The 17363-nt window shown below is 39.0% G+C and overlaps 1 protein-coding gene across 5 annotated transcripts in view; it reads right to left on the bottom strand.

Moving 5' to 3' along the window:
- The window catches only part of SH3GLB1 (SH3 domain containing GRB2 like, endophilin B1), a gene marked incomplete at both ends in the record, with an annotated part of 36243 nt that extends 34179 nt beyond the window's left edge, over positions 1–2064 (bottom strand). For all 5 annotated transcript variants that reach the window (XM_080691090.1, XM_080691091.1, XM_080691092.1 and 2 more), the window contains one exon: positions 1993–2064. In XM_080691090.1, the coding sequence (XP_080547216.1) occupies positions 1993–2064 (72 nt within the window). The remainder of the gene's footprint in view (positions 1–1992) is intronic.
- Between the last annotated feature and the right edge of the window lie 15299 nt (positions 2065–17363).

The raw sequence follows: 17363 nt of genomic DNA, 5'->3' as shown, positions 1-17363 counted from the left end.
GACAACAACCACTGTCCCTGTCATTACCATATTCTCCTGTTCTTTTGCTTTATCACCACCTGATGTATTAACAGCTTGTCTTTTGCTAGAAGGTATCTGCCAGATGTAAGTTCTGGAAGGGTGGATACTTTGTTGATTTTAGTGTTCAGAACAGTGACAGAAAGACATGAACGGTACACTTATATATTTAGGAATGAAGATTATTTGATAGCTAACAGATAAGAAAAGAACTTCAAAAACTTTTCCTAAGGAGTTAAAAACAAGTATTTAAAACTCATTCGGGGATGTACAAAGCTCTTTTGAGAGCTTTGTTAAATTTACTTGAAAATTGAGTCCACCAACAGTTTAAATTAGACAAAATTCTAGTAAATGTGTCTACTTAAGCAGTGTGGGATATGTACTGGAAACAGAACTGTATGTAGGTATGTATGTATTTGTGTACTAGGGATTAAACCAGGAGTACTCTACACTGAGCTACGCCCCCCAGCCCTTTTTATTTAGAGACAGAGTCTCGCTAAGTCACCCAGGCTGGCTCCAAACTTGCACTACCCCAGTCTTAGCCTCCCAAGTTCTAGGGTCTACAGGCATGAACCTCCATGCCTGGTGTAGCTATTTAAAAGAATGGCATTAAATGGTGTCAACTCTTCATTAAGCATCTAGAATCAGAGACAATCATCATTAAAACGAATACACCAGAAATTCAGTCCTCTATTCCAATCAATTAAGTCTAAAAAAATTCAAAATATCAAAATTCACTTCAGACCTTCGATCAACTCACCTCATGTTGTACAGGAAATAGGAAGCAAAAGGCTAAAGCAATTGGCTTGTTACCATGTAAATTTAGAACAAGAAAATTCCCATTCTCTAGAAAGAATTTCCTACTTCTTTATCGCTTATTTGGTCTTGATAATGAAATGCTAAGATTGTACTACATGACGTTTACGGTCTCTAGGCCACAACATTCTACTACCTCATGTATCTTAAACCTACAGTGGTTACCCAGGAAGAGAAAGCAGCTCGCAGTAGTATGTCAGACGGCACCTGGTTATTTACTAGCTGTGCAGGTTAAACAAGTTATTTAACCAATCTGAGGCCGCTTCCTTATACAGAAAGGGGGGTTAATATCTATCTGGCAAAGTGACAGGAGTGGAGCTAGAATGTCAAATGCACAGCAAAGTGCTTTGGCAGACTATTTTTCATAATCCAGGCAGCTATTACCGTGCTCTAGCTCTTCCATTCTTTTACCAAGGATAGTGCAATGGAGGATCAACTATGCCAATGAAATTGGGGTAAAGAAGACAAGAAAATGTAGCAAAGCAACAGAAAAGATTTACATGTCGGTACCAGTTTGGTATCCATATTTAAAAAAGTATTTTTGTTTACTCCTTACAAAAGAGAATGCTGTTGCTACCCCACGTCATTAAACACCAGATTGTTTATAACCCATGTTGTGAAATTTACATCTATTCACAGATTTAACTGAGTTGGCATAATGTGGGTGACGTCTGCAGAGAGCTGTTCAAGTTCCCCACTACTGACACTTCCTTGATTGCAGAATACGGAGAGATAGTGAACCTTTCAAGTGTATTTAAGGCACACACCCCTGCGCCCCTGGACACGACAGCAATTTCCCCCTTTCTTCCTCGCTCTACTGCCGGGGTTTCCCATTTTGACAAAGAGTAAGACGCCCCCGAACGCCACGTTCTCCGTGTCCTTGGCACAGCCTGGACACCAAAGGCAGCTCCATTTCCCCGCGGGCCGCCGGGCGGGCCGTCCTTCCCGGGCGGAGGGGCCGCGGACGGCGCAGGAAAAGGAAACTCCCCCCGGACTCGGCCGGGAGGGCGGGCGAGGCGGAGGCCGAGGCGGGCGCGGTGTCCGGGCGCCGCCCGCTCCCGCCGCCAGCCTGCGGGAGGTCGGCGGGCGGGCCCCGGGCGGCGGCGGCTCGGGCGGCAGCTCCCGCCTCCATCCCCCGCTCCCGGGCGGCGGCCGTACCTGCACGGCGCGGCTGAGGAAGGTGCCCGCGTCGGCCGCCAGCTTCTTCACGTTGAAGTCCATGATGTTCATCCTGGGCCGCGGCCGGGCGGGGCGGCCGGCTGAGCGAGCCGGGAGGCGGAGGCGCGGCGGCCGGGCCGGGGCGCCGGGGGCGGACGTGGTGGGTGGAGGGAGGCGGCGCCAGCCCCGCCGCCGCAGCTGTCGTTTCCGCGCAGGGCAGGAGGGGCGGGGCCGCGCCTTCGCCGAGGGGCGGAGCCTCGGCCGAGATTCTCGCGGGAACAGCGACCCCTGGAGGCGCGCGGCGGCCGTGCCGCGGGGCGTGCCGGGAGCTGCGCCCGACCGCCGCCGGGGGCGCGCCGCGCGTGTCCGAGCGTGCGCGTCTCCTCGGCGCCGCGCGTTCGCGGCTAGCCTGACACCCCGGGGCGCTGACGACCCGGGTTCCTCTTCTGAGTTGAAGAGTGATATGCGAATTACAGCGTAGAATTACAGTGTCTGTGAAATTGGAACCGACCAGTGGCCGCGATCATCGCGGGTCCCTGAAGATGGCCACTCGGCCAACGCAGGGAGAAGAGCGTGGGCTTGGAGGTCCCCGCCCACGCCGCGGTTCATCCATTAGGCACGTGTGAGCTGCTGCTACGTGCCTGGCGCTGATCAGGTGCTGGAGATAATCAGGCTCGTGTGCTGTTACTTGACAACTCTGGGTCTTCAGGGCCAGCAGAGCTTGCGAGCTATTTGCAGCCACAGGACTTTGGCTGCTTAAGGAGGCGGGCGCCCAGTCGGCAAAGCAGGAGCAGGAGACTCAGGGCTGGGTGGTGGACACAAAGAAAAGCAAGACGGCGAGGTAGCATAGACCTTAATCCAGCGTGATAATTTTAGTAATAAATGAGAATATGATGTCAAATCTGTTTAAAAAACAGCAAAACTCTGTCATCCCAAGTAACTTTTAAAGCAAGTTCTTGGCAGAATCAGTGCTTGAATGAAAGTAAAACAGGTTCAAACATGGAAGGAGACTTTAGAATAAGAAAACACTTTTTTGGGTGTGGTTGTGGCCCTTTAATACAATGGGCCTGAGGAAATGCCGACCCAGCCAGCAATGAAATAAGTTCCCATCAGGCCTCAGTATTACTGCAACAGCAATCACAGAAGCATTAGCTGTTTGTAAAGATCGAAAGACAGTGAGGGGTGCAGTAAAAGCATTAAAAGGACATATTACGTACAAGTGCTCTTTTATTCTTTGTCATGGTGACAGAAACAGCTACCTCTTTTTGAAGTAACTCCGATACCATCTCTGAAATATACTGTATCGTCTATTTCAACTTTTTAAGAAATACAGAAAAAGAACTATGTAATCAGGACTTTTCCATTTATTCTCTCTTGATTAGTTTTTATTTGTGTGTGTATGTGCGTGTAAAAGCACAGATCTCTGTTTTGTCATAACTGTGCTCATCTTTACAAAAGAATCTACCATAAGAGAAAAGAACCTAGCTGGACGTGATGGCACATGCTTGTAATCCCAGCATTTGGGAGGCTGAGGTAGGAGGATCGTGGTTCACAGACAGCCTTAGCTACTTAGGCCCTTTGCAACTCAGCGAGACAGTGTTTCAAAATAAAGAATAAAAAATAGGGCTGTGGGTGTAGCTCAGAGGTAGGGTGCCCCTATTTTCTATCCCCAGTACCGCAAAAAAAAAAAAAAAAAAGAAAAGAAAGAAAAAGAATAAATCTAGTATCCTTTTATCAAGTATTTAGGTTTTCCCATATTTAAAAAAAAAAACTTCACTTCTTCCTTTTGAGCCTTCTATGGCTATAATCTTTTTTTTTTGCCACTTTTTCTTAAGATCTCTACTGTATTTTCATGTATCTTTCTTCTTAATTTGCCTTTGATACTTTTTCTTTACAGAGAACATATAAATCATGAAGTTATTTGGAAGGAACTCTTTAAACCAAATTCCCTTATCTCCTCTCACATCCCTTCCTCATCACCAGGTCTCAGGTGTTCTGAGTAGAGCCACCTCAACTACCTTAACCTTGGCTGCACACTGGAGAGAGTAAGTAATCAGTGATACTTGGATACTACCCCCAGAGTGTGACTAGGCACTGAGATGATTAGAAGTTCCTTAAGGTAATTCTAATATGTGGTCAAGTTTGATAACAAACCCATCACCCTCCCGAACTAGCTTCCAGTTTCCACCCTTTGCCTACAGATAGATTCTATGTCTCTTACCAGATGTGAGTTCCTTAAGGACAGTAACCATTTCCTGTTCATTTTTATGTTCTAGGTGCCTGACAGCATACTGGATTCTCAGATACCTTTTTAAATGAATAATGTATGCAAATAAAGATGTGTATAGTTCTAGGCTCTTTTGTGATATCACCATCCTCAACCTAAATTTCTAAATACCTACCTGTCCACTCTCAGATTCAGTATTTCCAGTTGTGAGCCTGCTGTAGTTTGCATTTCTTGAGAGCTGCTCTTCTTTTTAAGGTTCCAATGTCGGTGAATTGAATTATATGTATGAAGTCACCTCAGCCAGAAATCTTAGTCCCTTGTTCTTGACAGTTTCCTCTCAAAAATATTTTTTGTCTTTGTTCTTTTTAAAAATTTTTTGAAATAATTTAAAACAAAAAGTCAAGAATAGTACAAAAAGTTCTGTAGACCCTTTGCCTAGAATCCCTACTAAGGCCAGTTGTTGCAAAGAAATATTTACAGTAGAAACATCCAAGCCAAGATCACATGTTTGACTCAAGTGACATGTTGCTCAATCCTCCCTTAATTTGGATCAGTTCTTCAGTCTTTTTGACACACAATCCCTTCCCTTTCTTCTCCAAAGTTAGCCACTTAAGTTGGTGTAATCAATTTCTATTATGTTTCTGCTTTCACTAAAATTTTATTTATTTATAACTGATATTACTATTTTATATTTTTAAACTATATAAATAGTATACAGATGTATAATTTACAGTTAGGGCTCTAATTTGTTGTGTCTGCTAAATTTATTTTTTATGGATTGACTTGTGTTTCATAGCTTTTATTTTAATGGGTTCATTTTTACTGATTTGTTTAAAAAATGTTTCTTCTGTCAGAGACCCCTAAGAATATCACTGTCCAGTGAGCGATTCTGATAGGAAATTTTCTTGGCTTGGAAATTCCAGGATCATTCAGATATAAATTTGAAACCCCAAATCAGTAGTTTTCATGATTATAAATTCTCAAAGGAAAGTGTCTCCTCTTTCAGAGCTTCTTCTGTGACAAAAAAGTTTCCTTGGCATCTCTCTGGGATATGGGATGGGTTTTATTTAGTCTAACCTTTCATTGAGGTTACAGAATTTAAAGGATTTAAAATTGTTGTGTGTCTGAAGCCACCACGTGGAGATGGGGACACTCATAGTTACTGATTTATAATAGTACCAAAGGCCCAGGGACGTATATCCAGTTACTGTATGGGGTTTTTTTTAAGAAAAACTTTTTAAAATTGACAAGTAAAAGTTATATATAGTTAGAATATGAAATATGATATTTTGAAATATGTATGTACATAAAATGAATGGCTACATTGGACTAATTAACATATGCATTACCTTATGTATAATTTTTGTGTCAAAACACTTATAATCAGCCGGGCATGGTGTGCACACTTGTAATCCCAGCATTGGGAAGGCCAAGACCAGAGGATCAAGGTTCATGGACAGCCTCTCTACTTAGCGAGTCCCTTTACAACTTTGTGAGACCCTGTTTCAAAAAATAAAGACTAAAAAATAATAGGGCTGGGAGTGTAGCTCAGAGGTACAATGCCCCTTGGTTCCATTCCCAGTGCCACAAAAAAAGCCCACTTATAAGCTGGGCGTGGTGGCGCACGCTTGTAATCCCTGCGCTTGGGAGGCGGAGACAGGAGGATGGCACTGGTTCAAAGCCAGCCACGCTGGTTTAAGAGACCCTCTTTCCAAAAATAAAAAAGTATAAAATAGGTCTGGGAGTGTAGCCCAGAGGTAGAAGGGCTTCCAGGAACCCCAGTGCCACACACACACACACACACACACACACACACACACACACACACAAAAGCCCATTTATAATCTACTTTCTTAGTGATTTTTAAGAATAAAATACATTGTTATTAACTATTGTTACATGTTGTACAATCTTGGACTTATTTCTTCCTATCGGATGTTTTTTTTTTTCCCCGGGTCTGGGGATGGAACCCAGGAGCATTTGACCTCTGAGCTACACCCCTTGCCCAGTTTTTTATTCTTTATTTTGGAACAGGGTCTCACTGAGTTGCAGAGGGTCTCACTAAGTAGCTGAGGCTGTCTGTGAACCATGATCCTCCAGTCTCAGCCTCCTGCATGCTGGGATTACAAGTGTGCACCGCCACATCTGGTTTGAAATTTTTATCCCTTGACAAACATTACCTAATCCTTATACCCCTCTCTAATCCCTGGTAACCACCATTCTACTCTGTTTCTATGAGTTCAACTTATTTACATTTCATAAATAAGTGAGATCATTTGGTTTTTATCTTTCGTGTGTGTGTGTGTGTGTGTGTGTGTGTGTGTGTGTGTAACTGGAAATTGACCCCAGGCCATTCTATCTCTGAGCTACACCCCCAGCCCTATTTTTAATTTTTTAGTTTGAAACAGGGTCTCACTAAATTGCAGAGGTTCTCACTAAAGCAATCCTCCTGTTTTAGCCTCCCAAGTACTCCACCATCATGCCTGGGTTACTCCTGTCTTGTTTCAGTTAACATAATGTTCTCTAGGGTCATCCATGTTATTACAAATGATAATTTTTTTTAAGGCTGAGTGGTGTTCTTTTGAGAATACACACAGCACATTTTATTTATTCATTTTTTTTACCACATGGGTTTAAACATTCAAGCATCTTCCTCCAACCTTTTCCCTACTCAAGACAGTCATAATGTGTGTTCAAGGCTCTGATGTTCTCCTTTATTTCGGCCCTCTATTTCCTGTCTTTTTTGTAAGCTCAAGTACGCAGTGCCCTCCCCCCTACATTTTACCCAGCACTCCTGTTTATCCTGTTTATAGTGGAAGGGTTTTCATCTATCTTATCTGCCTATATTAGTTAAGGATGAATTGTTTTCAGATAAAGCAGTAGAAACCTGGCTATAGTGACTTGCCCAAAGAGAGATTTAATATTTTGCCTACTAAGAAGTTCAGAAATAGGCAATTTTCTGCTTTTGCTTTGCTCTTCTCATCATGTAACTTTCATCATAATGTCACAAGATGCCTTGTAGGCATCACTTGTATTTTCAAGGCAGAGAGAAGATGAACAGTAAAGGCAAAGGCACATGCTTTCTCTTTTAAATCAAGAAAATAGCTCTTTCATAAGCTCTGCCTAGTAAACTTTTACTTACAACTCCCTAGCTAGAACCAGGCCATTTAGTTTCCCATAAATGCAATAGAGTCTGGTAAGTGCATTGTTCCCTGTTAGAAGATATGAGTATTTGTAAGAGTATAATAACTCCTATTTTTTAAACAGTGCATATTGTCATTCTGAACAATGCTTCTGTTAGCAAGGAAGAAGGAGAGAATAGTTATAGGGTAAGCAATTATCAGCATCTGCCATGCTACTGTGGAGAAAGCATTAAAGGTGTACTATGCTTATTCAAACTTCCTTTTGGTATTTAGACTGATAACCAGGGCCAGCTACGTAATTTGCAATGATCAGTGCAAAATGAAAGTATGAAGTCTTTTGTTCAAGCAACAGGAGAAAAGTACAGTTTAGAAGATGCTATTTTAAAAAAGGTTTACATTTCTTTTGTGGTCTCTCTCATCACTTGTAATATTTTAAAGTTTCCTAATTAGTGCCATTCTAAACAAAGAAAAGCTGAAAATTTAAATTATTAACATGAATTTTCCATACATCTTTATGTTATCCAACAGTACTTACAAAATGAAAAAAATAGAATAATTATGTATATATGCATATTTATAAAATGATTATACATACATGTATTATATAAGTATAATCACTGAAAGTATACAATTTATATTTCATAGTGCATATATGCATGTGTATTTTTTCTTTGCAAGATAGTGGAAATGCACAAAATTAACTCAGTTTTAAAAATTGTTATTTTCTGATATGTGCATATTCTACTAATACTCCCTATCTTTGATTTACTGATGAATAAGGAAGGATTGAAGGAAGAACTATGGGTTACCTTCTATCATCATTTCAGTGCAAGTGACTGATAGCTTCAATGTAACACTTACTTACCTTACATTATTATTGGTCTGCTGGAATCCTTTACTCATGGGTATACTGAAAATATTGTCAATGGGGCCTCAAGTAAAGGCAATGATGTAGGAAGATATTCAAGATGTCATATTTATAAAAAAAACAAGGTGCAGAACAGTGTGTGTCCTTTTGTATAAATTTTTAAAAATATGTGATGTATATATAGAATCCTATTGGAATCGTTTTGTTTGAGGTTTTCTTTTTTTCCCCTCCCTTTCCTAATACCTGTTTCAATCTTAGATATCATCTATTAACTTACTATGTTACAGATAAGATAATGGGAACTCATATATATGTGTGTGTATGCATGAACACAAATATATATGTATACAATATAAGCATAAATTTTTATTTTTTATTTACTTATTTATTTATTTATTGGTGGTACTGGGGTTTCTGGAAGCCCTTCTACCTCCTGGGCTACACTCCCAGACCCATTTTATATCTTTTTATTTGGAAACAGGGTCTCTTAAGCCAGCGCGGCTGGCTTCGAACCTGCAAGATCCTCCTGTCTCTGCCTCCCAAGCACGGGGATTACAAGCATGCACCACCATGCCCGGCCTAAGCATAAATTTTTAAATAAAAAGAATTAAAAAAAAAAACTATTTACAGTGGTTGCCTTTGGTGAGAAGATATGGAGGGGTGGTTAAGGAGTGGGAAGTTTCACTTTCCATTTTGTATTTTTTATGCTGTTTGGATTTTCAACCTATGTATGTATTTAACACAAAATAACATTTGTTTTATACTTTAAGAATGAGAATGTTGCTGATTTAATAAACATGCTGCATTGTCATTAAAAAAATACTAAAATAGCACAAAAAGTGAACAATAAAGAAAGCTATCAGCATACCAAATACCACCACAGGGAAATATCCAGGGTTAACATGTGGTGACTATACTTCTATACACAAATACAAATAAAGAATAAGTGAAAGAGACACCCACACACACAGAAAACAAAAACAGAAGGTTATAAAAGATATTAAGTTTACTTGAATGCAGCAGAAACAAACAAAAAACTAGAGTGGAAAATGAATAGCTAAACTTTATATTATTCTTCCTCATAAGAGGTATTTAAAGATTTTAAAAGACCCTTCTTAGAGTCATTTTGTATAATGTCTTCTTTTTATTCTTTTCTCCGTTCTTTTATAAACTACCTGTTTCAATCCTGGACACCCAGGATCCTGAGTCAACAAGGAATTTCACTGATTGGATACTGAAAGGCCACTAGAGAACTGTTTTTCTGGGGAAGGGATAATGGAAACAGGTTCTTTCCAGCTGGCCTACATTTGTTCATATAATTTCTTCTTCTTTTGGTTATAATAAAAGAGATGTCCTCTGTCTGTCAAAGGTCAGTCCTTTTCCATAGTAAATTAATAGATGATACCCAGGATTCTGGATGTCTAGGTAAAGGAAAGATAATGGGAACTCATATATTTCTTCATCTTTTCTTTGTCATCTCTATAACTACTCACTTTGCTTTTTTTCGTTTTACTTTTTTTTTTTTAATTTTATTTTTATTGGCGCACTGTATTCATACATCATAGTGGGATACATACTTTTGTAGACATACATGCACACATCGCCCAGTCAGCCCCCACCCGATCCCCACCCCGTTCCCTCCCCATCCCTCCCTCCCATGCTTGGCTTAGTGGTTGACATCTAGTATTATGGCAATTTATCTAAAATTAAAAATGATAATCTCACATAACAGTTTCATTTGTCTGATACCAAGCTTTTGATGACTTAAAGATAACATTTCAATATTTCTTTTTGCTTCCTTTCTTACCAGAGAATATTTTTTCTATTTTTTTAGGTGAAACTATCATATATTTATATATTTATTTTTCAGAAAAAAATCTATCCTGATATGGAATATGGACTCTAGATACCCAAAACAATCTTGAAGCAAAAACAAAGCTAGAAGATGTATATTTTCTGATTTCAAACCATATAAAGCTACAATAATTGAAACAGTGTAGTACTGTTCTAAAGGCAGATATATAAACCATTGGAGTTAAATACAAGCCTAGAGCTAAATTCTTCCCTATATTGTCAAGTTATTTTTGACAAGGTTTCCATGAACATTTGGTGGTGGAAATAATAATCTTTTAACTAAATATTGTTGAAAAATAATAATTACATGGAAAAGAATAAAATTGGACCCTTACCTAATCCCACATACAAGTATTAACTCAAACTAGATAAAAGACCTAAATATAAATCTTAAGACTATAAGCTTTTAGGAGAAAATCTGGGTCATAAAACCTCACAACATTGAAATTGGCAGTGATTTCTTGGATATGATTTCAATGGCACAGGCAACAGAAGAATATACAAGCTCCCTAAAAAATAAAAGAAAATATTGTATATCCAAAGACAATGTAAACAGAGTTAAAAGTTACTAATAGAATGGGATAAAATATTTCCAAATGCTATATCTGAAGGTATATTAATATTCCAACTAGAAATCCTAAAAATTAACAACAATAAAGGCAAACAATACAATTTAGAGATAGGTAAAAGACTAACATAAATAATGGATCTCCACAGATAACCAATCTTAGTTGTCTGTTGGATGGAAACTCTTGTTTCTCTGGTTCTGGTGAGTGTTACCTATTTCTTCTTTGTAGTTAATCTCTTTGAGTATTTTCTCTAGCGCTGGTTTTGAAGACATAAATTCCTTCAGTTTCTGTTTGTCATGGAAGCTTCTTATTTCTCCATCTAGTTTGATAGAAAGTTTTGCTGGATAGGAAATTTTTGGCTGGAAGTTGTTTTCTTTCAGAGTTTGGAATATGTTACTCCAAGCCCTTCTGGCTCTCATAACTTGGTTTGGGAAGTCTGGAGTGATTCTAATTGGTTTGCCTCTGAATGTCACTTGGCCCTTTGTTTTTGTTGCCTTTAAGATTCTCTCCTTGGCTTCCACATTGGTCATTTTGACAATTATATGGCGTGGGGATCCTCTTCTCCGATCCTGTCTAAAGGGAGTTCTATAAGTTTCCTGGATCTGTGTATCAACCTCTTGCTCTATATTTGGAAAATTTTCTGCTATTACTTCCTTGAAGAGATTGTTGATCCCTTTGGTATCACTTTCTTTTCCCTCCTCTATTCCAATTATTCTTAGGTTAGCTCTCTTAAAATGGGCCCATATTTCTTCAATGTCAGATTCCTGCTGTTGGATATCTTTTTCTAGATTAGAAACTATGCATTCATTTTTGGATTGCTCATCTTCTAAGAGCGAGATTCTTTTCTCCATGTGGTCTAATCGGTTGTTTGTGCTTTGAATTGAGGCCTTTACTTCATTAATTGCATCCTTTATCTCTTTTTGGCTCTCTCTGAGTTCTTTTCGAAGCACCTCTATTATTTCTACAGTTATTTTCCTGATTTGATCTTCTATAAATCTCTGATTTTCTGTTTTATCAGGTTCTGATGTTGTGGGGTTGTGCACATTCATTGCTCCAGTGTTATTCCTCTTTCCCATGATTTCGGAGGTTTGTGCCTTCTCTGGGTTCTTCCCTTGGGTCACTATGGCTTCACTTAAGGTGCTCTGGATCTCGAGTCTGTATTATCTCAGAACCTACTACTCCTTTACTGGGTTGTATCACAGAGTCTCCGACCCAGGGATTCGATAGAGGCTGCTTTAAACTATGGGGGGTGCCAGGTTGCACGCTCTCCTATGGTGTGATATCTCTGCCACCACTACTCCCTCACTGGGTCAAGTCCCAGGAGGCACAATACTGGGATTTCTCCTCTGTGGCCCGCAATTTGACTCAGTGTTCTTGAGTACGTAGATGTAGCTGTACTGGACTCGGTGAATTCACTGCTGCTGCCGCCGCCGGTGGCAATATGGCGCCTCTGCCACGCCCTCGGCCATGAGGCTGGCGTATTTTTTCTTCTCTGGTTTTGATTTCCACTCTGAATCCCTGCAGCGTGTGCTGAGCTCAGCCACTGGGAGCTTTAAATGCTGTCTGCGCCGAAAGATCCCGCCTGGCTGTTCCGCGTCGGCTCACCTCGGCTTGCTGTAGCCTTCCGCTGAGTTCACCGCTGCCGCCGGCAGTATGGCGCTGCTGCTGCGTCCTCGGGCGCGTGTGTCTCCTCTGTGGCCCTGAGCTCTGTTCTCAGTCCGCTTTCTCTCTGGAGACTGGTGGTTTTTTTGTTTTTCTGGTGTTGGTGTTTTCTGGCTATGAAAGGCGCTCTTTTTGTGGTAATGGAGATTGGTTGTTAGCGGGACTCTTAAGCCCCGCTTTTCTCGGTCGCCATCTTCCAACAACCCATATTTTCTCGTTTTACTTTTGATAGAGAGTAAACCAGGGATTTGGCAGTAATGTCCAGGGCTATTGAGTATATAGGAAAACAAGCACTCTCAAACATAGCTGGAGGAAGTATACACTGATAAAGACATTTGGAAGGGTGATTTGGCATACTTATCAAAAATTAAAACTTAAGCTCTGCTGGGCGTCGTGCACACGCTTGTAATCCCAGTACTTGGGAGGCTGAAACAGGAGAATTGGGAATGTTCAAAGCCAACCTCAGCTCCTTAGGCCCTCTGCAACTTAGTGAGACTCTGTTTCAAAATAAAGAATAAAAATTAGGGCTAGGGATGTAGATTGGAGGTAGAATGCTCCTGGGTTCTATCCCTGGTACCACAACCCCCCAAAAAGAAAACTCCAAAAACTTAAGCTCCTTGATCCAGCAGTTCTAGTTGTAGGAATCTGTACAGAGACAAGTTTGTACAAAATAAATATACATTTTTGCAACATTGCTTTTAATTTTAAAAAGTTAGAAACAAATATTAATAAAAATGATTTTATGAGGTATGGTACATCCTAATGTGAAATACTATGCAATTGTTAAAAGAACTATGGACACACATATGTGCTGAAATTTAAAAGTATATTGTTAAGAGAAAAAAGTCATCTAACATACTTAAAGTATAATTCCATATATTATAAAAGTACACGCATAAATATACAAATATTTTTTCATATATTCACATTGATACAGAATGATGCACAGAGAGAAACTGGTAAGAGGAAAATTACTGGGTAAATAAAAAGAAACATTTACATTTAATTCTGTATATTTATAAATTTGCTTTAGTATTTTTAGGAGTACATATACTGTATAGGAGAAAGAAAAAAAGGAGGAGGAAAGGGAGGAGGAAAAAGAGGAGAATGAGGCCTCTGTAGTCTCTTCCCCCCAAAGTTCACTGTGTGAAAGTAAGATGCTAAATTAATTTCATTTTGTATTTCATGTTAATGATTTAAATAATGCTTAAATCTGTCTTACGTTTAAAATGTAAAACAAAACAGAACAACCTACCCTTTAACAAAATTCACATGATTTGCTGTAGATATTAGCCAACAGGCCAAAGTTTTTCTTACCTCAAAATTACATAATTTTTTTTTCTGGTTATGCAAGGATCCTGGAATAATTTAATTTGCCACACCCTTGATCCTCAATAAAAGTGTTCGTCTGCTGGCAGTGCTTTTCTTTTTTAAATCATTTCTAGAAATAGCTCTCTCTTTATGCCCATATTTTCACTGGGATAGTTGAATACTCATTCCACTATAAAATAAAGCTTCTCTATAACTTCATTTTAAACTATAGGTAGTAATATCTTGTGACTTGTGATGAAGACTAGAAGGAACAGTAAAATAACAGATTGGCCCACACTCTTGTAATTTAGGTTAATATGACTCACTCTAGCAATAAGCTTCTTGTACTGAAAGCTACATATCATTTGTGGATCCTTTGGGGAATGGGAGTAAGGAGAAAATATATCAACTAAAGAGATATAAGTTTAAACCCAAATTCTCAGGGAAAATTTCAAAAGGATCTACTTATCAGTTGCTTATCTGTCAGATGCGCTAACACCTATTATGAGCAATTCTGATGCTAAATTACATGAAGTATACCCATCAGTATAACGTACAGTCACTGTAGAGTCACTGTAGAGCTCAGTGGTGCATATTTATAATCCTAGCTATTACGGAGGCTGAGGCAGGAGGATTACACGTTTGAGGCCAGTGTGGGCAACTTAGTGACACACGTCTTAAAAAAGGCTGGGGATCTGGCTCAGTGGTAGAGTACTTCTTTCCTAGCATATGTGGGGCCCTGAATTTAACCCTTAGTACCACAAAAATAAAAAGATGTGATCCCTTATGTCAAGGACAGGCACAAATTAAATATTATGAAAAGCCGAATCTCAGAAAATCTGTCTTGAAAGACATTAAATGGTTGTAGAGAACTTAAGGATACCTAGACATCTTGCTTGCTAAGAAGCACAAAACAGGAGTCCTGTGCTCAGAGGACATATAATTTTTTCACATGAAAAGAGAACCTAAAGCATAAGATTTGCATTAATGTATTCAAGTATTAATGGAGTAGAACATTTGGTACAGATGAATAGAGATTAGTAAAATGCAAGATGATTCTGAGGCAATGATACAGAAGGTAACATGAAGAAACAAGAAATGAAAAATATGGATTAAGAATGGGTCCTAGGAGGAACACTAGATGAAAAAGGAAATCCTATAGAGGAGCAAACAAGGCAACCTAAAGGAGGAGAAAGGAGGGGGGAAGAGGAAAATCTCTAAAACACACAATGTACTTAAACATATCGAAGTCAACCACTAAGCCAAGCAAGAGAAGGAGGGACGGGGAGGGAATGGGGTGGGAATTGGGTAGGGGTTAAATCAGTGATGAGTACATGTTTGTGCACACAAGTTTTTTTTACCCCAATATGATTTATGAATATAAGCACCAATAAAAAATTTGAAAAATATGGATTAAGAAAAATGAGAATAAAATGATAATGAAAAATATGTTATCTAATAAAATTTCCAGAAAGCAAGATAAGAAAGAAGGCTTCATAGGGAGATGAGGAGAGACCTGAGAGCATGCTCTTGCTCTGTCCTGCCGTGTGACACCCTCTGCAATGTTATAACATAGTGTGAAAGCTGTCACCATAAGCTGGAGTCATCCTCTTGGATTTTAGAACTGTAAGAAATCAATTTCTCTTCTTTATAAATTAGCTAGTCTTAGGCATTCAGTTATAGCAATAGAAAACAAACTAAGATACAAGTAAATTGTTTTTCTCTCAGCTCCATGAAGGTACTCTTTCATTAATTTCTGGCTTCTACTTTGTTTTCAGAGATCTGTTACTGCTATGTTGCTGAACTAATAGTTTATTTCCTTGTAGGTTATTCTGTTTCTGATTTTATAGTTATTTCCTTGTAGTTGATCCATTTTTTATGTCTAATTTCTTTCTAGATTTTATATTCATCTTTTTAGTATAGTTTCACTACAATGTGCCTAAGGTATACTTCTCTTATTTTGCTTGATACCTCTGATTCTTGGCTTAGCCTCATGGGTTCTGGGAAATAATTGGCCATTATATCATCAAATTTTTCTGTCATGGAAGTGATTAACACCTAGTTCAAAATAGTGATTATTCTGGGGGAAATGAAGAATGTAGTGAAGATTCAGCTATATTTTTCAGCTAGTAATTTTATTTTGTTATTTTTTAAATATATTTTAAAAAGGAGCAGCTTTTTTTTTTGGAAAAGTATAATCACAATGTCAGATATTGCACAAGAAAACAAAAACAAGAAATTTCACTGATTTGGATACGGAAATGCCACCGAAAATGTACTAGAGAACTGTTTTCCCAGAGAAGGAATAGTAGAAACAGATTTTTTCCAGCTGGCCTACATTTGCTCATATAATTTTTCTTCTCTTCTGTTAAAAGAGATTTCTTCTGCCTGTTGAAGATCAGTCTTTTTCCTTTGTGTGCTGATTTCTCCCACTTTCTTAGAACCTATATGATTTTCCCTTTCTTTTCTACATTTTTATTTTCTCCCTTTCTACAGAACCTGTACCAGCATTTAGACATGCTTAAGTTTCTTCTATTTTAAATACCTTTTGTGACCATCACAACATAATTTCACTACCTTATCTCCTTCCCATTTTGGTCAAAAATCTTGAAAGAATGATCTTCATCACTACCTCAGTGTCTACAATTGAGGTAATATTGGAAACATTTACTCCCAAAATACTCTAATGTAGCTTCTTTTTTTTGATACCTCAAAGAACTTTCTTCTTAAGGTCACCAGTAATTTCTGTCTTGACCTGTTACTATTAATTGATATTCTGCACTATTTTCTTCTCAGTCATTATCCTAATAAAGGTAGTATTTGATGAGAATTTACCATATTCCAGGCACTATGTCAATGTGTTCGCTTTATCTTATTTTTGAATCCTCTCTTTTTTGGCATTGGTCACATTAACACTTTTTTTTTTTTTTCCGGTACTGGGGATGGAACCCAGGGGCATTCCACCTCTGAGCTACACATTTTTTATTCTTTATTTTGAAACAGGGTTTCACTGAGTTGCAAAGGGCATTACTAAGTATTAGCTGAGGCTGTCCTTGAACTGTGATCCTCCTGTCTTAGTCTCCCAAAGGCTGGGATTACTGTGTGCCACCATGCTTGGCTCACATAACACTTTTCTGATTTGCTTTCTACCTCTCAAGTAGATACTGTTTTTTTTTTTTTTTTTTTTTGCTATCTTTGTGGCCTTTGATGGAAAGTTCTAAAGGTATGATCTGTGTTTCTCTACTCTTCTTATTCTGTAACATAGTTACCTCCACTCATATATCTATCATATATCTGTTAAGTAAAATAAAAAAATTTGCGAGTAAAATAAAAAATAACGTGAGTACAGTGGAGTGTAAAAAACACGAGAGAGGTCCGGTACGCGTGGCATGTAAAGTTTTAATTGCACGGCTCTCCCACGGGTCAGGGCGAGGCACTGTGGCGCGCCTGTCCGAAGCTAGAGGATGCAGGCTCTCCTTTTCAAGGTATGCATCTCGTGAGATGGGGGTTTACTCGCAGGAACGCCCAATTTTCGCGGGGGTTTCGGCCCCTCCCTTGCCCTGCAGAGGTCATGTGACACAGTCACACGAGTGCAGGACCCAACTTATCAATATCTATTTATATACAGAGGACATCTAATTTTATTTTATTTCACCCATTACTATTTTAGCACATAAATCTTTAAAAGATAAACTCGTTTTTTGGCCGGGCATGGTAGTACATGCTGTAATCCCCAT

The sequence above is a fragment of the Muscardinus avellanarius genome (genome assembly GCF_963383645.1).
Source record: "Muscardinus avellanarius genome assembly, chromosome: 3".
Lineage (NCBI taxonomy): Eukaryota > Metazoa > Chordata > Mammalia > Rodentia > Gliridae > Muscardinus > Muscardinus avellanarius.
Note: the sequence above shows the minus strand (reverse complement) of the source record. Positions and strands in the feature narration are given on the sequence as shown.